Source organism: Manacus candei, unplaced genomic scaffold (genome assembly GCF_025592945.1).
Source record: "Manacus candei isolate 608988 ecotype Guabito, Panama unplaced genomic scaffold, ASM2559294v1 h1tg000049l, whole genome shotgun sequence".
Taxonomy (NCBI): Eukaryota; Metazoa; Chordata; class Aves; order Passeriformes; family Pipridae; genus Manacus; species Manacus candei.
Window position 1 is genome coordinate 25,540,213 of NW_026138097.1, and position 26,014 is coordinate 25,566,226.

General features: G+C 34.9%; 1 protein-coding gene across 10 annotated transcripts in view; it reads left to right on the forward strand.

Annotated features, from left to right (window-relative positions):
• CDH18 (cadherin 18) overlaps positions 1-26,014 on the forward strand; it is a 487,011-nt gene that overhangs the window by 330,446 nt on the left and 130,551 nt on the right. For all 10 annotated transcript variants that reach the window (XM_051799307.1, XM_051799317.1, XM_051799309.1 and 7 more), the window contains one exon: positions 25,116-25,410. In XM_051799307.1, coding sequence (XP_051655267.1) covers positions 25,116-25,410 — 295 coding nt within the window. The remainder of the gene's footprint in view (positions 1-25,115; positions 25,411-26,014) is intronic.

Here is a 26,014-nt window from a genome sequence, read left to right on the forward strand (position 1 = left end):
CAGAGGTCTGGATTCAGTGAACTAAAGCATGATCCCTTTCAATTTTATGTTCTTATGATAGCATTATGTATTTCATTTCATCCTCTGACCGCTCTATTAATGCTACATTTACAGAGATCAATCAATAGAGTTTCTTTCAGTCCTTTGTGGTCAAAATGTGACTGTATGCCTTGTTTGAGGACATTCCTTCTTCTGTACTGAGAGATTTTTCCCCCCTCTTCCTCAAAGAATTCCCTCTGATGCTTACAATTTTCTGCTCCAAGTACTTTACAACATTAGCAAGCTTATCTTTGCGAAACCTTTGTGGAACTTAAAAACAACTGTACTCTATTTTCCATTTGTTGTGATGATTCTGATGACCTGATTTACAGCAAAGATCAATCATATTAGCTCAGGCATATATTTATATTAAGAAAAAAAACGGTGAGGCTGTCATAATATTAGTAATTAGCAAAATTTCTGTAATGGTCATTATGCACGAGCTCCTTTTCATTTTGAAAAATAGATGTTTTACTAATGTTGCAATTAATTGTACACACCCCATCAAGGTCTCATTCTATGTACCTTTAATTTGACAAGTGATTTTTGTGCAAAGTCTCTCCATTTATAAAAGAATGTAGTGCCCTTTAATTCCAGGCTTCTGTTCGGTGGCAGCATGGTATCAATTCTGTCAATTATTAATTCTGTAGACTACTCTGCTTCACTGGTGAGAGTTTTGCCATTTGAGATCTGTCCTTTCACATTTTTCACACTCAATTTGGGAGTAACATCACAGAAAGCAGAGTCATTATGTACAATGCTGTTATAATGATCACAGTCATTGTCATGGAAATGCACACTGAGGACAAGAATAGGGTAGGCCTGCAATGAAAATGGTAAGGTTTCTTATTCTTACCATGAAATGACTGTCAAGAGGATGGATTAATTCACTGCCATCATCTGTTACACAGCAAGCGTCAGGACAACAAATCACCATTATATTTTAATATCAAGCATATACCCATTCCTCAGACATTATTTCTTTTCTCTAAGAAAATGTCATTTGGAGATTGGAAAAATTAATATAAAATTAATCCATATTAGCCATATGCAGAAGGGTTTTATGTATGGCAAAACACACATCCTGGAAAAATGAGGTTATTGTAGAAACAAGAAATTATACTTTTGTAGATGATAAGTATTTTCTGTGGTTCTCGGTTTATTGAAATGGTTCACTGCTGTTGCACTTGGGGTAAGGTTTCAATGTTTCAGGGTATGTTTCCCCGAAGAAAGAACTGAAAAAAATGGTTCTGTATTTAAAAAGATATCTTTAAAGAATTTAACACCACAGTGACTTCTTTTTCCAAAACTATGAATTATCTGGGGAGTATGTCTTGAAAATATGAATTATTTGGTTTCCCAATAATCAGTAGTATCTAGCTATGTTAGTTCAGAATGACTATTCATCTACAATAGCAAGCATGCGTGTGTTTATCTGCATGAGGGTGTGCAATGCCGAATCTGTGGAAATTTGAATAAACGAGATAAAATATCGTTGTGTAAAATAAGTAACTTGAATGCACAGAACTGAGCTTTGAGCTACATGAGACCTTTTGTCTTTTGCATGTCTCTGATGTAAATTTTTCCAATGAAAAAAATAGTTGTGAATGCAGAAAGGGGCAGGGTTAGTGAATGCACTATGACCTGGTGAGGAATTGGGTACCTAATGCACCAGCTCAGAGGAATGAAGATTCTCCTGAAGAAATCTAGAAAAACTTAGACTGTGGGACTGCAAACTTTAACATTTCTCAGTTGTCATGGTTGATATAGTTTACCTTTCTCTTGAACTTTCTGCGTGCTTCTAGGTTAGATAACTCATGTCTTAGGATATGATAAAAATAACAAAGAATTTTAGAAAGAAGTGAAACACTATATGTTTCAGTCTATTCTTCATTTAGAACCTTCACACCTCTCTCTGCAGAAGGTCTGCTCCTTCTTGAAAGGATATTTCTTGAAGGTCAGTTGCACTGGAAGCAAGTCATAACTACACATTCGCTGTGCTTTTTTCTTTGGAGAGAGAAGTCAATAAGCAGTGATAAAAGGAAGATCAGTGTGAATTTGAGGCTGAGTGAGTCATGCTATTAAGAGGGAATAGCAGAAAAATATAATGCACAAGACTGACAATTTCTCTGTGGACTCTTTGGATCTCTGAAATACAAAATGTATACCTCTTAATCCACTTTCAGATGTCCTCTGAAGGCTAAAGAAGAATGATTGTTCTGGTATTCGGATCTGTGTTGGTTTTCAAATGCATTTTTCTTCCAAAATTTTGCGAGTGACACTTTTCTTAGTTCTTACATTTTTATCTGTAGTTCAAAAACAGTTTCAGATTTGTGTTGATGCAGGAGATAAGGAGGTATGGAACAGTTGGAAATGAGTGTGAATTCAGGAAAGGGAAGGGGAAGAGGAAAGTAACAGCTTTTAATATGTCTTGAAATGCTTTGTTGAAAGTTAGATTAGGAAAGTAATCCCAGTTCTTACATTGGATTTACAAGACAGTAATTCTGTTAATTTATTATTTTATTCTTGAAAACATAAATAAGGCATAACAGATTTGCCATTCGAAATTATTTTTCAAAGTAATATGTGACATGTGATTAAAAGAAGTTAGTTCTAATACAGGACAGTTAATCTAATCTTCCTCGATCATATTAAGAGAATTTAACATTAACTGATTTAATTACAGTAAGGGGAAATTATGTATATTTTAGAATAAGTGCCAAGGAAGAAATAAAAGTGGAGTTTTAGAATTAAAATGCTTTTATTCAATGATAGAGGTTTACATAAAGCACATCAGATGTTTCAGCATTTTAAACATAAGCAAAATAGTTCCAAGTTTTTTTCTGATTAAAAAAGAGTTGTATTTTATAATAGAAAAAATTAAAAGGAAAAGGTAGATGATATAGTCTGAAGATTTTGTACATGGCCTGTTTGCCATTTTCATACCTCTGTAAGAAGATAGACAAGTGGTATAAGCAGCAAAAGCAACATCTCGAGTAACACTTACTACCTTTTAGGTTGCTATTTTCACAAATAAAGTATTTATATGAAATAATTTTCCTCTATATCTAGTGAAAATGTAGTAACAGTAACAACCTAAACAATATACTTGATATCACTAGAGCACGGTATTATATGGTCCTATATCATGTTAGCTGACTCATTTTCTACCGTATTTTTTACAAAAAGCTAACTCAAAACTGTTGCCAACCCAAAAGCTTTTCAAAATAAAAATACATACATGTGCACTGGCTTTATCTTGAGTTCTGTTGACACAGACAGTTCCTCTTTGCTGACTCCATTCAACCTTCATTCAACAAATGTTGTTTGGTTTCATGTTAAGAGGTTGAAGGCACACTACTTGAATTCTGCAAGTCATAAAATGCTGTGGACCACTATGTTGTGGTTTGGGGGAGGGGGTTTAAGTGGAATCTCTAAACATTAAAAGGTTATTTAGGGGAAATTCAAAGTTGAGGGAAGAGAGTGCTTTCATCAACCTGACAAATCTGACTTTCTTCCAGTGTGTTCAGCTATATCAGGTTTCCTGAAGCATAGCACTGACAAGGGCATTTTGACTTGACAGACCAACCAAACAAACAGAAAAGTATGAACATATTGAAGTTCAGTCCTAGTCAAAAGACAGAGGATGAAGTGTTTACCTTTTTAAACTTCATTTAAGTCAACATAAATTTGCACCAAGAAGAAACTTGCTCTTTTATGTCAAAACAGTTACATTGGATTTAATATGTAAAAGTAATAACTGTTTTCACAAGGAAGCTTTATAGAGTCTGTCAGTTCTATATTGCAAAACATCAGTTCTCTATGTGGAGACTGTTATTTAAATTAACGGTTCAAGATAATTTTGTCAAGGTGATCTAATCTTCCTTGAAATTGTTATGGACTGAAAAACTGAACAAATCTTGACCTTTTTTTTTATTTTTTTTATTCTTAACTTCCTATAATTTTATGATTTTCACACAGCAGCAGCTCGGTTCTGTGGCTTTTACATCTTTATACTGAACGACAACATTGATGAAACCAGCATTTTATGTGGAACTGCCATTTCTCACTTAAGTGGTTTAGCAGTAATTGTTTGAGGGGAAAATCCACCCTTGCTCCTATCTGGTCTTATTCCTTCCTCTATTCAGTTGATCATTTTGGTCATGAATTAGTTTTATGTGTCGAAATGTTGGCAAGGGGCTGTGCCGTGTTGGGCCCTGTGTGGGGCTGCCCCATCTGGACTATTGCCGGTTCCAGCGGCCCCAGCGCAGGGCAGGGCTGAGCCCCTCAGCCACGGGCGGGCGGGAGAGAGCCCCGGGGAAAACCTGGGCAAGGGAGGGCAAAACGCTGCCCGGCAGCCAGGGCTGAGGGAGGGGAACGGGGTGAGGAACAGCCCTGCGAGCTCCGAGGGCAGAGAGGGAGGAGGAGAGAAGTGGAGAAGATACCCCGGCAGGGATGGCCCTGCGACTCCAGTAGGGACCCCAGTGGGGCTGGTGTTTCCCTGCAGGCCACAGGAAGGACCCACGCTGGAGCCAGGAAGAGTGTGAGGAGGAAGGAACGGCAGAGAGGAGCTGCTGTGGGCTGACTGCAGCCCCTCATTCCTCATCCCTCTGTGCCGCTAGGGGAGAAAAGATGGACCAATCCGGAGTGAAGGCGAACTTGGGAAAGAGTAGGGTGTGGGGAGAAGGTGTTTTAATTTTTTGTATTTTTTTTTTCAATATCTATTTTAATTTCCAAGAAATTAAATTCAATCTTCTCATACTAAATGTCTTATACTAATTAGCCAGTGGTCTCCCTGTCTTTATCTCAACCTATGAACTTTTCTTCATCTCATTTTTTCCCCCTGTTCTCTTAACAAGGAGGAGTGAGAGAGCAGCTTGGTGTTTTTTCAGAAGTTGGTCGAGGCTGACCCACCATGAAGTTGGTGTGGTACAACTTGCCTTTTCTGTAGTTGCATCTTTAACATACACCATACTCTGTATGCATGAGCTTTTAACCTCTGGCAATCTTTATATCAGAAGTAAATAAAATACCCAAATACTTACTTTCTATTTAAAAAAAACAGACAAACAAACAAACAAAAAAGACCCAGGGGTGATGCACCAATTCAATCCATAAGATGTTGTAAGGACAAAATAAAGATAATTCTACATCTTTTTATATTAATCTTGAACTTGGTAACTCTGGTTTTTAAGGATATTTATCAGCTAATTGTAAATCAATAGGTAGTGAAGCTGAAGATATACTGATAAACTTGAGCGTGAATTAGCATGTCAGTTACTTCTCAAGTATCTTCTGGACCTTATTTTGAGAGAGGTGCTCATTCATGTTTGTTGTCTGTCTAACTTTCAACACCCACATGCCTTATTGTCCTAAAGATTCTGCTTCATTATTTTACTATTAAATATCATCAACTAGGTGACAAATAACATTAATTATACTAAGCTACTGAGAAGAAAAAAAATGGGAAGGATCAACCATAAAGAAATACAACAGAGAGATCTTCCAAGATTGACTGAAATTCAATACAGATAAAGCTAGAATGAGAAACATGAGCAGCAGCAGAGTTGAGCAGTTTTAACTGCATTTACCATTACCACTCATTAAAAAGGCTGTAAGCTCCTATGAACTCTAAGGTAAACCTCCATCAGCTAAGTTCTTAAAAACAATCCAATGAACGAACTCAATATTAGAAGTCATTACGAAGGGGGGGGGGGGGGGGAAACAAACAAGCAAACAAACAAAAAAAAAAAAAACAAAACAAAAAAAGACTCAAAAAACCAAAACCAAAACTAAAACCAAAACAAAAACAACCCCCCCAAAAACAAACAAACAAAAAAACCCAAAAAACCGCCACCACCAAAAAAAAAAAAAAAAACAAACCAAAAACCCTAACCAAAACTGACCAGTAATTCTACAAAAACACAGTGCATCTGTGTCTGAAATGCAAAGCATGGTTCTTATTTTCTTGTCTTTTTGCCTAGTCTTGCAAAAGAAACATTGCAGAGAGGGGTTACAAAGCTGATTCTGTAATTGCTCTTAACTGTGGCCACTTTCTTACTTATAGAGCTATTAACTTTTTCCTTGAACTATACTGTCTTTCGTCTATTGTGAATTATTTTCTGCTTGATAAATCAACTGCAGAAAGTGGTAGTTTTTATTAAAGTAGCACTTCTGCATCCCTCAAGGATAGTGACTTCTCTAACTTCACTATGGATGTTGATAGTTATTACAGTGGTTAATAGCAATAGCAAGAATGCATATCACCTCATTAGGCAGCATATACCAATGTACTTGACTGGAAATTGGAAAGTTATAGTAATGTTTCTGGTTGTTTCATAAAAGAGATATACTGTTAAGTTGAAATGTTTTTCTCTTTCAGCCCTTTGTAGAAAACCCTAATTAAAAGAATCCCTAGGTGGAAACATGATACAAGTATCAAACCACACAGGCATCCTAGGGAGAATGTAGAAGTTTCGCTTCTGGCCAAGTAGTTACTGAGTAGTAAGCTAACTTAAAGTTTCTTGAAAATTGATAGAACCATTTCTGATGCCTATAATCAGTATTATTCCCACCACTCCCTCCAATTTAAAACTCACTGATATTCAGGAACTGTCTTAATTGATATAATCCCCTAAATACATCTGTAGGTACAATATTGGTTTATTAAACTGGATACATCTAAATGAAAATACTCATATCCCAAGAAAAATTGTATGCAATGTTTCAGTGTCTTGAATACTAAGTGCAGAAAAGGAATCTTCTCTGTGTAGGAGAGTGTTCCAGTTTGTCAGCCCTTATGTTTTACCTTGAATATTCTTCATTTGAAATACTCCTCATTTCTCATAGTATTCCCCTCTTTTGAAGTGTTTTCAGACAATAGTTACTGTGTTTTCTAAAACCTGCATCCCTCTCCCACCAGCAATACTAATAAGGAAGTGGAGGCAAACTTTTTAAAATCTGTTCAGATTCTACAGAACTGTCTTCATTATTCACCTGGATTCCCTTCCTTTATGGAAATTTCTCACATTGCAGTTCCCAGTTTCCAGCAATTTGTGACTGCATTTCGTTTTTCTAATCTTTCTTTGTGTTGTTTTACCTGTGACTCTAAGAGATCACCTTGTTCTAACCTCATGTGGATCCTTTGGAGGCTAAAAGAAGATTCAATCTTCACGTTACCTCAGCTCCATGTGGCAGTTTATGAAAGACCATATTATTATGTGAACAGAGAGGTATATGTATGTGGGCACGAGAAGCTAAATAAAAGCTATTCGATGCACCTTTCTCATTCTGAAACATACTAAATATGAAGATAATGTATGTTTCAAGACTATGTGTTACATTAATATATTACAGCTGCATGAATTGCTAATGGGGAGCAAGATAGGAAAAAATGTGAATGATTTTGGTTTGTATTGCCTACAGTCTAAAGTCCAAAGATTTCTGAGATATTATTTAGTTCACCTTCACAGCATGTTTCTGAATCTTAGTTTTAGGAATAGTTCAGCATAAAACAAGAAAACCATTCTCCCCATCCTAGCATTTATTAATTTTTTAAAAAATTATTTAAAAAAATGTATATGCATGGAATGGCAGTTGGTTTTCCTGCATTTTGTCACCACAACAGGTAAAGGTTTTTTACATCAAACAGATGCAGACTTGTTACCAGTATCTACTCAAATATGTCTGAAGGTATAAACCAAGAACACAAAACAAGAGAATTAACAAACGGGTTCACTCTGAAATGTTCATCAGTCAGCTGAAGCCTATAATTAAGAGGTAGTCACCCAGTGCGAAAGAGGGCTCTGCACCTTCCATTTCCTTTTCTTCTTCCTTCTATGTGCAAATATTTTGCAGAGAGAAATCTGTATCTCTGTTGTCTTGTTTCAGGCGAACATAAGCACTGAAGTATTGGAGATCTGCAGCTCACTAGATAGTAGGTGTAGCATCTCATATGGCAATTAATAACATCTAATGTAAAATTAACATATTAAAGAGTTTTATGTGGTTTCTGAAAACCTCTAGCAAACCATGCTAATGTGACAATAATCTGAATTTCACAGACTGGCTTCTCAGTTGTTGTAAATGGAAAATCATTGGATTTTTTTCTCTAAATTGTATTCAATGGTTTAGCCACATCTGTAGAGAATCAAGGAGAATTGTATACAACGTAATTGTATGTCGAAGTCTGTGTCCTACTTGCTGTTTATTTCATGCACCCTCTGAAGAGTTTGTGACAGAAACCAGTTACGAGTTTAGTCTGTGAAGCTCTCCCAGAGGGAAGAATATGAATACTATAGTTTTGTATAGTAAGATACTTTAGGGAAGCATATGTAGTTAAAGATGTGACAAACCTGGTTTCTATTTTGTTAGTCATTGAATAATATCATGTATAGAGAAAAAGTACATGGGAAATACAGAACAGAGTTTACAGGAGCAAGAGAAAGTGCAAGTGTTGAAAGAATTTACTCAAGTGTCCACTATGCAGTGCCTGTACAGATTAATCTCAGATCAGCCAGATTTCAGGCATAAAATTACAAAGAACTTGTTTGGTCACCCTTTGGGGTATTTATCACTTTTTGTACTTATCACTTTTTTGAAAGCCTTCTGATTTGGGTCAATGTTTTCAGTTCTGTCCCTCTTTGAGGAATATAGATCTTTTTATGCTTTACATTAGTTATATGAGACATGTATGAGTTTTGAAACAAATTAAAATGCTCATCTATGAGAATAAAATGGATGGCTTGTCTTTGATGGCTATGGAGAAAAATTTTTGTAATTCCCATGAAGTTGTCATACATTCAGATCACTAAGATTTGCCTACATTCATATTTTTTCTTGTTGCTTTTCAAGTTAAAACAAAAGAGTTGCAAATCGGAAATATTAAGAGTTCTGAAAAATGAAATTAAACTATGAAAGCTTTGGGCTTCATCATAATCAGTATTTCTACTTTCTGGGAACTTTACAGAACCCTGACTGACTTCAGAAAATTTCCTGAGCATTGCAACAATGGTTTATCGTTTATATTAACATTCAGCTGACAATCAGAAGCTAAATTGGGAATTGACTTCTGGAAGGTCTTTGTTATGTGGAGGTAGCAGGATCTGGGTGAGATAATGGATAAAAGAATCTGTTATTCATCCACTGCGAGTTTCAAAGAGTGTAAAGGGACAATTTTCACCCATTCTACAGAGCTGGGATGCCCAGCAGAGGACACACTGAGAAGCTATGTGACTGAATTAATTGTACACATGAGACATACAACAAATACACCTTGATTAATTAATTAACCATCATGTTTGTTGATTAGGTGAGTTTCAAGTGCCTTTAATAGTGAACTTAGTTTCCTGACAAGGAGAGAAATTGAGTACTAAAGATATTCGTTTGTACATACTTGTGAACCTGCACATCAGGGAGGAGAAATGAGCCCCGTTTCATCTCTGCATTTAACTGGAAAATAGAATGTACATCATAGCAGAAGAGGTTTTCTTCTCTTTCTTGAACTATTAGAAATTAGAAATTTGCGACAAGAAGACCAGTGTTGTATTCTGTATAAATTTCACTGTTCCTTTTTTTTCCTGTTTTGTCAAAGATGTCAAGAATATGGGTCAGATTCTGACATGATATTTTTTACATTGGATATTAATATTATATTCTGTAGAGTTATTTTATTTTGTGCATTTGTGTCTTAAAATTTGGGCCGCTTACTATTTTTTCCCCAGTTTTGTTTTCACAAATGCTTATCATGTTAAAAGAAGTCAAACTACCTATTAACATTTTTTTTCTTTTCTTTTCCTCTGCCTTGAGAAATTATAAGTTTTCCAAGGGCAGGATGGCAGTGGAGGGAGACAGCATCTGGAATCAGGAGGAGAAACAGCAGAGAGCAGTAATAAAGGGTACTCCTAAGTCCCTAAGCAGACTCTTAGGTCTCAGGACAGCAAGAATAACATCATATGGATCTGTAGTGAGTCATTACACAAAACAGGTAGAAAGGACAAGAAACAATTATGTGCAAGAGAACTTGATGAGATGGAGTTGACAGCCAGAGCTGGAAGCATGAGGACCATGACAGGAGGGTAAGGCTATAAATCAGTTTTGGCTTCACCATTTATTTGCTGTTAAATTTCTTCTGCAATTATGAACCATAATGATGATCCTAATTTAAATTACACTGTCACCTGTCTGTGATTTTCAGATCGCCACAACAGTGGAAAGGATTGTTACTTAAATAAAGTCAGTATTGTTACAGTTTCAATACTATCTATTAGTTGAGTAGTCCTACTGACTGACATTATCTTTCACAGTTTAACATTGTCCTTTTATAAATGATTTTAAAAGTATAAAATACTGTTTCTAAGTTATCCATCAGTATACAGGTGTCCAAGAGCATTAGCATTGTTCCTTTCTGTCCTGCTTCATAGCTGCAAAAGGGGAAGAAGCTTTTGGCATGATTTGCTTAAAAATGAGAAAAGATGAAATTCCTCTTAATGGGAGGGTCACCAAACATTTGGGCAAGTCTCAACACTCCATAGAGATGATGTGCAAGAGATAAAATGACACATATAACAAATAAGTATGTAACCCCATGAGCTCAAAATATGTTATTTTCTTTAAAAGTTCCTGCATAATTAAACCTCACCTCAGTAGAAACTTCTGTTGTTTTTCTCAGAAGTGATGAAGTTCTTCTGATGACCTTATATTGTGGATAAAACCTGTGCAGAGTGCAGCAGAGTATTGCCCTGTTATATGTATATATATATATATATGATTAAGAAATATGAGTAATTAGCACATGATAAATGCTCTAAACACTAACATTAGTGGTATGAGCACATATTATTTTTTTTATGTAAGCCCCTTATTCTTATGGGACTAACCTTAAACATAAATAGCTATTTCATGAAAGATAAGAAAATTGATAAATATGTTATTTTTCAAGCCTTGTACCTCTTAAGAAATTTGAACTAGAACAACCTTTCTTTCAAGATGCTTGGGCTTTTTTGCAGATTTTTTTTTGATTCAAGAAAAATGTGTTGCTGTAGTATTTCAGCATTAGTGTCTGCAAGACAAATTAAGCGTTGCTGATATACAGTGAAATAATGATTCCCTGCAAAAAAATAGACCCTTTTTCAACCCTTTATAAATACTACCGTTAAAAGTTAGAGTCTAATTTATTCTTAGAATTGAACTAGTTTACCTATCCTTAATCAAGGCAAGATTGCACATTAGAAGGAGGTGATTTATACATGAAATAGCTAAAATGTTTTTTAAAAGGACAGAGAATTTTAGGTCAGGAAGAAACATCAAGAGATTAGTTATTCCATAATGATAGTCAACTATGAGATCAGTTATGACTAAACCTTTTCTAATAGAGTTTTGTCTACTTTTTCTCGTTTAATCAGTATTCTTTTGCATCATCTCATTCATTCATTCATTTCTTCATTCATTTTCTCTCATGCTTTCTTTTTTTAACGTATTTGGGGTTTTTTTGTGGGGGGATGGTGGTGGAGTTTTGTAGTTTTGTGGAGGAGTTATTTTGCAGTTTTTGTTTGTTTGTTTTTTTCTGAGGTAATGGTCCATAGTCAGAGGTACTTGTATATTAACTACTGAAACTCCATGAACAAGGTAGAGATGTTTGAGGAGAGTAAGTAGAATCATCACTAACTAAAATGAAACCATATCCAGAACTAATCAGATAGAAATGTTCATCTATCTTAACATCATTTTTTAATGTATAGGTTTTAAATGCATAGGACATCAGAAAATGTCCCAAGATTCCCTGGTGTGGTAGGGTTCATACTGAACATTCTAGGGCCCAATTGATTTTTTTTCTGAAACTCCTGAGCCAATGCAGCTTTTGCACAGAAAGATATCCTTTTTGCTGCAGAGGCTCCTTGGAGAACATATATATAGGGTGTCAGAAAAGAAGGTATTTTAAAGATTTGGTTAGTAGGTAGTATTTCATAATCTAGTCTGGATACCTCATCAACCAAGGTTTTGAAATATCCCCTCTCTATTCTTCTATTGTGTGAGACAGGGGAGCACGACCATGGAAAGTTTTGTTCCTCTACCATAAAAAATAATATTTTATTTTTAGTTTTGTTATTATTGGAGAGGATTATCCAGAATTGGAGTGATGAGAATATTTTTCCTGACCAGATTAGTCTGAAAAAAGTCTTCCATTTGTTACTGAATACATACTGAAACTGAAATTGAAAGCTATCTGAAAACCTGTTGTTAGATGTATCCATATATAGTAACCCATGCTTACTGTTGTCAGGAATAGGTAGCAAAAATTCGTATTCACTAGAAAGAAATTTGCTGGCTTAATGTCAGGTAGTATTTTGCTTTCTGTTTTCACAGGACCTCATTTTTGCCAAGGAGAGTTTTGAGACCAAATAAAACTTGAAAAAATACAAAACTCACAAAAGAGCATGAAGTGTGTCTATAGTATATGAAGTAAAATTACACAGACATAGGTAAAGCTATAACATTACTACAGTAAGAATAAAATGGAATTAATTTGTAACTAGGTGTAATAATCCCAATGTACTGTGGGCTATGAAACCCCTTTCTAGAGTTTTGCTATTAATTAAATTTTGCATTTTGAGAATTTTGCAAGTATTCCCTTCAAATGTTAATTTGAATAACAGCATGATACTGAAAGCACCACTTCCAGGAAGAAAATAAATGGCATGCAAACTCATACTTTACTAAATGTCCATGTCCTTGGTGTCTTTCTGCAAAGCCATTATCACAGCCATGTCCTGTGCTTTAAACTGAGTGCTGGAAGCTTTCTTCTTTATATTAAAAGTTAATGTAGAATTGTGAAAATTGTCTTAATCCCCCATTCAAAAGAAAAGGCAAAATGGGAGTGAAGTATTCTAAAATATTTTTATTTCTAAACTGTCTTTTCAAGTGGACTAGGATTGCATGTGTGCTGTATATATAAAAAGGTGTGCATCTACCTTCATAGAATTAAATGTGGATATTTTGCTGGGGCAGGGCAGGTCAGGTTTTTAAGCTGAAAATGCGTTTATTGCCTGTCCGTGGAGATGTGTTTAGGAGAGGCTGAAACACAGATGGCCCTGAGAAAGAGAGCTCCTTTGAATTATTTACTTCAATGAAAATTCCACATTGTCCACGTTAATTCTAAAAGCAAACAGTTTTAATTTGGGATTTTTTCTATTAGAAAATTTCCTGTTACATGTTTCTATAACTCTCTATTTGCTGCAGAGTTTTGCACTCAATTGCCCTTCCAAAATTCTCCATATCATAAAGCAAAAAATTTAAATGCTATGAGCTTATATTTTAATTTTCATGTGTCGTTGACATCACAGTTTAACAGACTTTTTATCTCTTATTTTAATAAGTGATAGCAGTGAATGGAACACTGTGTCTGGGACTCCTTAAGTGTACAGAAAGGGAACATTAGTGTTACATATTTGAATTAGATGATGATGAACATAGGACAGTGCTAAATCAGAAACATAAATTTTGTGTTAAGAGTAACATGCAGAATATATTGCTGTTTGTTTCAGTGAATCGATGAGCCTCTAACTTGCTTTGTTGAAATACTTTCTGTTAAATACTATCAAAGGGTAACCGGAAAAAAGTAGTTCTCCACTAGGTTTTTCTTGTGATAAATTCAAGATATTTCCATGGTCGGGATATATCTCTCCTACAGAAAAATGAAAACAAGTTCAAGTATCAAACATGTATGACTTTACAATGGACAGCAAAGAACGTAAATATTTTTTTAATGAGAAATTTAGAACTTTGAGAAGAACATTTTATTTCATTTTAAATATCCATTTATCTAAAACTATGTAAAAAAATTCTTCAGCCCACTTTCCATGGTTTTTAAACATATGGTAGAATTTTAATGTAACTTTAACTAGAACAATAGTAGAATATCAAATATTACACAATTTACATCACAATCTCATCTACAGATACTTCTTGTATATCCCATTATAGAAAAATATATCACATTTGCTTTTAGAAACGGGCCTTTCGTGAATTAAACACAGAAACAATTAAGCATTTTTCAAATTTAAATGTTAATTTCTGGAAATTTGGAGGGCTTGGTCTCTTTGGTTACTATTTCAAAAACCTAGCATACTTTCTTATCCTCATTATTAGGCTGTGTGTTGTCAGTCATATTGAAGAATAGGTGTTGTCCATGAAAAGATAGAAATTTTCTGTACTGTGCCAAGAAGATATCATGCAGTACTTGCAATTACACTGTCAGGTGGAAAAAGTAGCAAAAGATTACATGTTACACGAGGCCTCTGTAGGAGTGCTGTTAATTCAAAATGCCAGTCAGTCATAAATTGTAATATACAATTGGTTTATAAACATTTTCAGAACTTGTGTTTTACTTGTCCAGAAGTTGTACTGAACTAAATGTAAAAAATTAGGGCTTTATTATATCTTACAATCCAAACCTTACAGTAGTGGCAGTACAGATATTTATGGACTGATGGGTGTCATGGTAACTCTACAGAGGAATACAGAAGCAGTAGCACAGTAGCCCTTTGGAAAAAATGTGTTCATTGGTAGGAATTACCTGATTAAAAAAACCCTTCAGCTCAGAAATTGTATTTCTTCTTGACAATAGTTATGTGAAGTAGGGAAATACACAAAAAGATTCTAAATTTCCCCAGTTTACATTCATGCAAGATCCAGAAAGCTTTTGTAACAGTCCATAAAAAGCATACTAAAGCTAAGGACAATTGTTTACATTCCCATTCACTGCCATTCACATATCATTGCTATGTTTGTATTTCTTTATTCCTACTTGTAAAAGCATAGTTATCATTGTAACAGGATCACTTTGTCACTTCTTTATTGCAGTCATTACATGACTTATATCTGTGAACGGGGCTTCTGCTGTAAACATGAACATTTGCCTGACTTATACAACAAAGATGTTGAAAGTAGCAACAGTTTTCCATTATCAATGGATTTTGAGTCATGGGTGATCTTTTAAATCTGTGGAAACATTTCTTCAATGTGATGATGCAGAGTTCTTTTCCTATGTCATCTAGTACTTTTTGTTTCTAGCAAACAGCAAGAGTTCTGCCTTATATGAAGAAGGAAAGTATCTGTGATCAGAAAAAAGCAATTTTTTTACAAATCTAAATTTCAGCCAACAAGAAGAAAAGCTGTAGACTACATGAGAGAGATTAAATGGCATTCCAGATGCAAACCCAGAAAATTACTTTATGTGTTTAATGCTGTATAAGCAGTGAATTGAGACCCCAATAAATTAATATTCTGATATTCAGTATTGTGATATCACTTTCTAATATTTTAAAAGTATATAACAAAGAACTCTTAACAAATAAAATTACAAACAAATTCCTTCAATAATGAAAACATGTATTTCTTTTACGTGGAAAAAGCATTAACATGAGTTGATACAGAGCTCACAAAAATATGGAGATTCAATCCTTTTGAAATGATGATATATGAAGTTCTTGATGACACATGGTAGTGGGGTCTTTTCAGTTTCTTTAGAATGAATCACCTTTTTCACCTGAAATAGAACCCATTGGACAGTAGCTAACCTGTTTTCTTTCCACAGTCTTACAATTTTCTCAACAAATTAACTTCAAAGAGATCGAAACCAAAAATGTGTGAAAGATTTTTGGAAGGATGGGATAAAAGGAAGCTGGTAAATTAATTATCTCTCCTTGATCCTTTCCACATAATACTTTTTTTCCTAATCAAACTCTGTAATTTAGTAAGTAATCAAGTCCCTGGCACAAAATTTCCTCTAGTTGATTTTACACAGCTCACAAAAACTATATCAGAAAATCACACATTTACTTTTTATCTTCACAGTATTGTTTAGGAAGAGCAAAGTAAAAAGAATTAATTTAGAATTTCACATCAGTACCCAGCAGAGTTGTTTTTCCAGAGCTTAAATATTAATGTGCTGATCTTTCATAGAGTAAACAGTATTAGCTGTAGCACTATCAAACAAACAAGCAAATGAACTGTACTTTCAAAAAGTGAGTTTGAGTACTATTACACTTACAGCTATGTGTTCCAGTGAGCTATTTCTATCACTCTCACTAAAATCAGGAGAGTGCATGGAGATCAGTAATATACAATTCATTGGTCACTGTTTTAGAGAACTGATAGTTCTTTCTCATTTGGAAAAATCTAAATAATCCTTAGGTTGGCATTCTTATTCAGTAAAGGCATATATACCTTTTGTTTTTGCAAGATCCTATTAAAATGGATGTGTTCCTTTTTTGTCTTCTGTACTGCAAATGGAAAGGAAAAGCAGAGTTTGATTCTCTCTTTTTGCACACTAAAAAACAAAATAAAATACTGCCATGAGAGTAGCTTGACTGAGCAAGCACCAGACACGAAGGTCAAAAGCACCTGTAGAAAGTCTGCAGAAACAGTGTGTGGAAACAGTAACTCTGTTTTTATTCAATCTTTGTCACAAATGTGTAATGTTTTTCAGTGACGAATAGCTTTTTGTTGCATCAGTGATTTTCCAAGTCTGGAACTTTTGTATCTCTTGGGTCTTTCTAAAGAGTATATGCACTTACCATTTTTCTGACCTAGACCTTTTCGGTGTCCCAAGCAAACATCTTTTCATATGAAAGCAGGCTTACTTCACCAGATAATGCAAGTTATAATATTGGTAAGTAGGACTACTTTTTGCATCTTTGATGTGTAACGTGACTATGTAGCTGAATGGTCCAGCATTTACAAACAAATGTAAACCCAGTACTTTGGGGGTCTAAGTAAATTAGAGGTTTCCAGAGCCCATGCTAGAAAGTAGTACCATGAACTGAAACACTTTCACTGTATGCTTGTACCCACTTATAGGAATGGTGAGATTTTTAGACGTGATTTATACTGGCTTATATTAAATTATTTATTATAATTTAATAACTCAATCTAAAACAAAACATTGTTCTTCCAATGGTGATGACGTGTGGCCACGGTTTATTTTAGTAACAGAGTATCATCAAGTCATTTGGATTCAAATTCAGACAAATTTATGACCCTCCTACATGGATCTGGGAATCTAAGTTATTACCATGATTACAGATTTATTGATTGTAAAGTGTGATTTGGTGACAGTAACTGTGAGGAGATGCTGAAAACTGCAGAACACTCTGTTTTATGAATTTGTCTAAAGAGCATGAAATACAGTTTTCTGCATGGCTTAGTAACATCAGAGGGGGGAAAGGAGTCATGTATTGCAAGAGCACAATGCTATGAAGTAGTATATCATCAACACGTGCATAAACTCCTTGTTCATACACATTGGAGTCAGACTTTTGGCTACCATATGAACAAACCTAGCGAAAATCCAGCCTAGATCTTGAGAATTATTTGGCTGAATGAAACATTAATTTAGAGCCTAACTTGCATCTCTCATGGTGTAATTTACTCTTTTTTTTTTTTTTTTTTTAAATTGATGATGTTTTTTCCAAAGGAATAGAAAAGATGAGTTTCTAAATGTTCTGAAATTCTATTGCCTTCCAGGAATAATTTTTTTAGGGCATCAAGAATCCACCTCCCCACACTCTTTCTCTGGGAGTTTCAAAAGTCAGCATTTTTTAGGGTTATCACAACTGGATAGACTAGAATCTGGTTTGGGGCTTTTTAAATATGAATTGTTTTCTTATTTCTCAGTAAATTTGGTTCAGTTCAAGGCTGTGAAACACTTAAAAACATCTAAACAAATATACTGTGTAAATCGTACTTGCTGGAAAAGAGAATAGTTTCTGTGCCCATCATAGCATTTTCCCAAGTAAAAGATGTCTGAAATGAAAGCTTACTGCTGTGAAGAGAGTTCAGATGAAAACTTCGCCAGAGTGGAATTGTTTATCTTCTGTATACATTTAGACACATAGTACACTGAAAGAACAATTTTGGATTCTCTTTTTCTTGAAAATACATAGTGTTCTTTGAAAACAAAATGATGGTTTTATACATAAACGTTTTCTGTGGTGTTTTAGGATTAGTTTTTTTGTTTGTCATTTGCTGGAGTCCTTTTGTATAGAGAGAAAAATAGAAGTTAATGTTGACCACTTGTGGCAGCTTTAGTACACTTGATGTTGTTTCAGATGTGATTGTCTATGTACCTGCATTCTTCTGTCATTACACACTTGTAAATAGCTGCAACAAAGGAGCTAACTTCAGATAAGCACATCTTTCGAGAACAGCTGTTTGTTTGCTGCAGTGTTATGTTGTGAAGTTAATACTGTTTCAGTTGTGTTTTTCCTGGATGATTGCAATCCAATTATTTTTCTTCTGTCTCAGAAAACTCATTCAGCAGATGGGGGAAACTGCGATTCTGCATTTTCTTCCTCTGTTTGACAAGGGTGTGGAATAGCTTCTTCTCAATTTGCGGACACTGATATGGGTAATAGTTATCTCCTGGGCTAATGATACCCCCTGAAAATTCCATCAAAACATGTGACATTGCCCAGAGCAGTGTCTTTCATTAAAATATATATTATGACTCAGACCAAAGCAAGCAAGTCTCTGGCAAATCTAATGAAGCTTTTACTGCATAGGCACAATGAACATTTCAGTAGTATCAGCTAGACTTTGATTTTGCAGTATGCACCATCCAGAAAAATTTTATATGTAGTTTTTGCTACTAATATGTTATTCTATAATTTCTTTTAAATGAAATGTTTTGTCTACACAAACATCAAAGGAAGTCAAAATGATTGCAGTTATTATTAGATAGAAGATTAAAATATTTTACTCAGTATTTTAGTGTTCTACCATTATACATATCTACATTTTGAAGTTTTTAGTGACACATTAAACAGTTCTGTGTAATAAAAGTAAAGTAACATGCTACATTCTTTTTAATATATTCCTCTATGGTTTTCTAAATTTCATAGCTTATGTTGTTTGGGGATAATTTCGTCATTCCTCTGTGTTGGTAGACTTTGCTCCGGTAGTGTTATGCTGGGGCCCTCTTGTCAAGTTAAACTTATAGGCAATGACAATAGAATCGAGAAGAGGAGGTTCTGCTGCTTTCCTTGAAAGAATGTGGTGCTCTCTGAACAGAAGACAATATTTAATTAAAAATATATAATGATAGTGTCACTACCAGAACTTAGGTTTTGATTTTGGAGTGCTGTTCATATTACTTTTGTCATTTATCATTTTTCAGCAATAATTTTTAATTATTTGCAGTTATTTCAAAGTACTTAAAGTTTATATGTACATAACCACTTCTACTCTGATTAAATTCATTAGGTTAGTGCTACAGTTCTTGATTTTTTCAAATCAACCTTGGATTTGAGTTTAGTATATGTAAGGGAACCTCTTCGTATTTATTTTTCTTAACAGAACAAGATATATCTCATATCCATATCCAAGAATTTATTGGTAATCCAATTAAAATATTGTAGAAGTTGTAACTAACCCACTTAAAATGCCACCCACATAACCAAATTATTCAATCAAAGAAAAATGGAGGAAGCAGTTACACAGCTAAATCACTAATGGACAATTCTGCTTTACAACTGCCTCTCTTATGCAGGTTTCTTTCTCTTCTGGTCAGGCACGGTTTCCTGGTTGCGGCTTGTTTTCCTTAGGAAATCACAGGAGAACATGATAATCACTATGAGTTGTTAGCGTTCCACATTCCTAGTAGAAGCAAAATGTTATCTTTCTTCTCAATTTTTTGATTGGTTTTGTGGTACTTATTGATGTGCTTCTTTCCTATTGGGCCCCACTTCTGTACTGTCCAGTAGTTTCTACCTGTATGTGGTCATTTGCTTAACAATTAGGTATCTTTAAATATCTGGATGTATGAAGTGGCTCAGCCTTAGCTAAACAATGAAAATGCATGAAGTGGATTGGTAGTGATAAGGTCAGTAACTAAGAAGCAATCACTTGATGTTTGGGTTTGTGATTAGCTTGTAGCCACCCTATCGTTTTGCAGTTACTAACAGTAAAATGCTGTAGTATCTGGGCAATTAACCTTCAGTCTGTGAATCCACCAGTTAATATGCTGGTACATAAAAAAAAAGTATTTAAAGATTCATGGTATCAAAATTAATATATGACTATACAGAAAATTCATTAACTGAAATATTTGATATAACTCTTCAAATCATGCCTTTGGTTAATGTAGCCCTTCTACAGTTTCTGCAGGAATACTAAAAGAAAATTAAGCATTTAAATGGACCTATGAAAATAAAATTTGAAGTCTTAGCAAAACAAGGACATCTTGGTTGCTATTCTGCAAAATCAGTCATACAGTGATGATATAGGCTGGCTATAGATAGAGGAACCATCATAAATTATCCTGAATGCAGCTTGCTATTAAGTATATCCAGTATAGCCCACTGGGTTGATAAAGGTGACATTGCAGATGTGCCCATTGACTATTATTTTCAGTTTCTTCTTCCCCAAAAAAATTCAGAGAAATAAGGACAAGAGAGGATGACCAGCAGAGGATGAAAATTAAATACTTTCTGGAACCTTCTGGTTCTGGACAGAATTAGAATATGTAATAGATATATCCTTGTAGAAGCATAACCAAATCAGCAGTAATATTTGCAGAAGCCAACCCATCACTTAGGATAGAAACCACATTTCCAAAAGGAATTCAGAAGCCTACATTGACTGCAGTTTGGGAGATTGGAAATGTTGCTGTCGGGGATCAGCAGAATGAGGAAGCTCCCTGGGACTGGGACACTGGAGATTCCCCCAGGTAGGTCATGATCAGGCCAGCCAGGAGCAGGGAATCAGGGGTATCAGGGCAGTCCCTGCCCCAGGTACCTCCCTGGAGATGGAGCCAAGCTGATGCTGGGAAGGGCAGGGCTGTGGGGAGCTGGAGACCAGCTCTGCTGCAGCATTGCTGAGGCAGAGGCTGGTGCCTCTTGGGTGCTTCAAAGAGGTCCTGAGCCGTGGGCAGGGTGGGGGAAACCTTGTCAGGCTAGAGAGGGCTAAGTGGTAAGTGCAAGCTGCACTAGTATCTAGTGGATAACTAGGCAAAATATTGATCTGCAAAGGAATTTTTAAAATAGTGTTTGGGGTCTAATGTGAGACTGCTTAGGGAAGCAAGTTGGAACAATTAAAGAAGAGAAAAAAAGGTTCTTTTAATCATAGTTAAACAATCAATATCACAGATCAATATATAATCATCAGACTATCATGGAAACTAAGATCTATTAAAAAGCATTTTCAGTAATATTTTCATAATCATAGTTAAAACCTCTCACACAGATATCAGAAAGCCGTGTTCTAACGTTTGGCATATTTCCCTAGTATCTCTTTTCAATGCTTATTTCTTACCTCATGTTATGGTAATCATGTTTCAGTTTGCAATGCCTTTGTATTTCTTTTTAAATTAAGAGACTGGCGCAGCATTGCATCTTTCTGTCTCTGACCAACAGAGCAGAGAAAAAAGTAGCACCAAATTTTGTGTTTAAGCTATTGATTCACATTGCTACAGCACGTGAGTGTCTCATCCTCTAGTGTAAGCATGTTCTTGCAGTAGTGATGGCAGAGGTTGTGGCATCTCATTGAAATGTAATGACCGCACACTTCCTAGGGATCTGGTTTGAGATGACTTCCCCAGGTCACACAAGTTGGATCTGAACTGGTGAGCAAAACACGGGTTGGCTTGCATCTACATTGCTTAGTGGCATCCTCCTCTCTGTCAAATTAATCTGAAAGAGAAATACCTATAGCAGGTCCCACAAAAAGAAAAAGTCCACTATTGTCCAGCTAGATTTTGCTCCCTTGATGTCTTTTATAAATTATTATAGACATAGCTGCAGAAATACACTCTCCCAAGCCCTGTAGTTGTAACCTAGGTGATGAATCGCATTTATTCTAATTGGAAATGCTTTTGTAGAATAAACCATATGTTGTGGAGATGATTTCCTAGTAGGAATGGAGAAGAGAGAAGGGCATCATGCTCAGCACATGAATCTCTCATTAATGTGGTAGGCATTGTCTTAAGCAGGGATTCTCAGGGGCTCTTTTCAGCACAACACATGTTGCAAATAAACATTTGAGAGAAACCTAGATATTTTTCTACTTGGCCCAGTTTGTACTGAGATGGAAGAATTAAAGAAGACAAACAGTTCTTTAATCTTTATTTTGCAGATAAACTGAAATATAAACCAACTGACAAAAGAAAAGGTCTTTTGCTATGCAAAATCCTCCCATGTGAATTTAAAATTTAACATTAGAAATTAAAAGACCTAAATCAAAGTGCTATATTTCAAACAATATAAGAAATATCGGGAAGTAAGGAAGCAGGAACTTCTCGTAGCTTTTACTTGTTTTCACTTGTTGCCATACAACTGAAGTTTAAAAGATCTAGTTGCAAATTGAAGGCTTTCAGTGATTATTAATACCCAGATAACATTCTTCTAATGATATCACTACTCGCATTTTTCAGTTGAAGTTTGCTGGATAGCACAATGTTTAGCAGGAATAATATATAATTTGTTGGCTGTGAAATCAGCTGAGTATCTCTCGTGTTTCTTAAATTTTCTTGTTAGATGTAAAAACCATCCGACTAAAATGTACCTGGATTTTCTTCACTGATGACAAGTAGAAGCAATTGTCTCTTTACAACAAAAAGTATCTAATGTTATTAATTTTTCAGAATGGTCCATCCATTTCATGCCATCACAGTGAATTTGTGAACATGCCTTTCTGTGGTATGGTATTGGAATGCCATTTGGATGTTCATATTTGGGGTTTTGAAGAACCTTACTTCTTAAATTCTACAGCAGTTCTTTATTCTATGTATTTCTTACCTAGCAATGTAACCAATTTTTAATTGTTTCATACTTTCATAATTCCAGTTATTGATGCAGTGATTTTTGCTGGGATCTCTATCTGATATATCTTAATATATTTTAACATACTTCTGTGGAGGTAAAAGGAGAGAAGTAGGATAGAGATTCTTCTGATCTTTTTCAATTTGGTATAGTTTTGAGTTCCTAATATCTTCATAAACTCAGCAAATTTGTCCTTTTCCTCTTACCATTTGCAAACACTATCACTTAGAGCTCATTTTATCACAAAAGGAACCTACAGCAAGAGGAAACAACTCCGATGTTTTCTGAAAAATCGGAATACCAGCAAACCTAGGCTAGAATACAAGAGTACCTGCTACTCTTTGTTTTTAGGAATAAATCACTTCAAAGAACATTTTTACTTCATCATAAGAAGTTTGGATTCCTGGTATTTTGCATTGAGTGAATTATTCCTTTGTTAATAGAACACAGTGTTATTCTAAGGATAAGAAATTATTAATTTTGCCAATGACTACTGTAAACGAAATGTGTAAGACTGTTCTGCTGTTGTATAAAGGCAAAGCCAAAGTCAGACTCTTTTTCTGCTTCTTTTTTTCTTCTATTTTCAAAATAAAACCAAAACCAACAACAACGACAAAGAATAAAGGATCCACTGTGGTGACTCAGTCGTGTTTTGGTTATTCTGTTAGATATTCTTGTGGCTTGCATATAGTGCATTGACTGATTTATATGAGCTGAAAATCTTAGATTTATTAGATTTTACCTCTCCAAGGCCCCCTACAGTAAGATATAAATTATGTGCAACACCATAATTTCATGGATTTAATACACAAGATGAAAAATTCCATCAAGTGACATATGCTTACTGCTTTTACAAATAGCAAGGTAGATAGTTTTAATGGCAAGACAGAGACCTGCAAAAAAGGTACGAGTAGCATGTGAGAAAATAGCAGCATCTCTGTATCTTATGTTTTAAGTAAGAAAAAAGATGTTTTCTACCCTACAAGTCTTATTTCGTCTCTATCCAATCCTGAGTAGTTTTTGAACTGAGAATGAAAACGAGTCTGGAAACTGACACCTTGCATTCCATTAATTAAAAATAATATCTTTCATTCTGCTTCTGTTTTGCTCAGATTCTGTATAAAAACTTAGTAATGCCACATTGCATATACTGAGAAATAGTCAAGGCAGTAGGATAAGAATGAGTGTCTTCTTAAACAGAAAGTTTCCCTTCTGATTTTACAACACAGTATAGCTGCACAGTACCCGAGGCTATTCATTTCCACATTTTCACTTTCTTTTAATTGTGCTTCTGAATAAATACATTCTGTTCTCAAGGTCATTTCAAAGAAAAAAACAAACCCACAAAACTTCTCAGTTTGTATAAAAATCATCCTTCCTTTTCAGACAACACATATTCTTTTTTAATCTAAACAGGCAATTCTTTAAAGTCAGGTTAGAAGCAATGAGACTTAATGGGAAGCTGTTTCATGTTATCTCATGTTATAACCAGTGTACTTAGTGGCTTTTCCTCCCTCCTTTGCCAAATAAATAAAAGCTTTATTCTACTCAAGGAGGGGGTATAATATATTTAATGAATATTTCATAGCACAAACTGTGTGTTATGAACAATAAAAATGCTGGAAGTATCAGTCAAACTTCATTATCTAATTATAAATAATTTAAATACAAGCAAATTGTTTGATTTTCTGATTAAAAATAAACAAACAAAATCCAAAGAAAATGCCTGTGTTTTGCTGTAGGAGAGAGTAATCCTGGACAGACATCTGCCTCTGTCACACTATGCAGTTTCCTTTCACAGTAAATGATGTTGTCCTTGCAGACACAGAAGAAAATGTAGGTGATGAGACTGAAGTACCACCATTGAAGCAAACAATCCTCAGTGTGATTTCATGCAGTTCAGTGCTTAAGACAGGGTTTCTAGCAGTGAGTGCTGTAAAATAACTACTAGAAGGACTAAAACCTAAACGAAATAAAACAAAAACCACCCCAGTTACTAGAATATTCTTGATTTTGATTTTCTAGAATGGACTTAGAACCCAAGAAATCTCAGTTTAAGAAATCAACTATGCTGGATGGAAGTAACCCTGAACAAAATTATTGGGTTGCCAGAAAGAGCACATGAGAAATTATGGTAAAGAGATGGAAAGGGTAAAAACTAAGTAGAGGGGTGCTAACAGTAATATAGTTGTTATATCTTATGTGCAATAATCTTTAATGAAATGTAATAATTATCTTATGTGATTTTTTGTGTTTCTACAGCTGCATTCAAACTCCGACAAAGGTGATGGATCAGTCAAATACATTCTCACTGGAGAAGGGGCAGGGACTATATTTATTATTGATGACACGACTGGAGACATCCATTCAACCAAAAGCCTAGATCGAGAGCAGAAGACACACTATGTGCTTCATGCCCAAGCTATTGATAGACGGACAAACAAGCCACTTGAGCCTGAATCTGAATTTATTATCAAAGTGCAGGATATCAACGACAATGCACCAAAATTTACAGATGGACCATACATTGTCACTGTGCCAGAGATGTCTGAAATGGGTAAGGAAAAGAAACTGTTCTATTCAACAGTGTTTTAATAAGTGAAAATGCCACTACTTTTTGTCAAAGTTATAACACATCCTCGTATCATTGATTGTACGTTAAAGATATTACAATTAAGAAGAGATTATAAGAAAACATGAAATGCAACCTTGTATGTTACTTGTGACATTCATAGTAAGCAAACAGTGCACACACAAGATGATTGTAAGAGGAGAGTCACTCTTAATCTTGAATGTTTTAACATACATTCCTGGGCAAATGGTTCTTTGCATGCTAGAAACACGATATATTCATATATCCTCATTCAACTACGCACTTTGTGGCATTCTCTTATGTATACAGAAGCAGTCTGCAATTCACAGAATTAAACAAATACAAAGGAATAGTAGTTTCCTAGATGGTGGTTTCCTAGATTATTTTAGACATATATTTATTTATCTTTAGTAAGGTTCTTATAAAGTGAAGTTCTAAAAAGTACTGATCTTTCATTTTCCTGGTTATGTAGTTCAGATATTCTTTAAGGTACTACATTAAGCAATCAATTTTTTTTTTATTTAATACTTCTCTGGTGTTCTAATTATTTTATAACTTTCCCCTAATA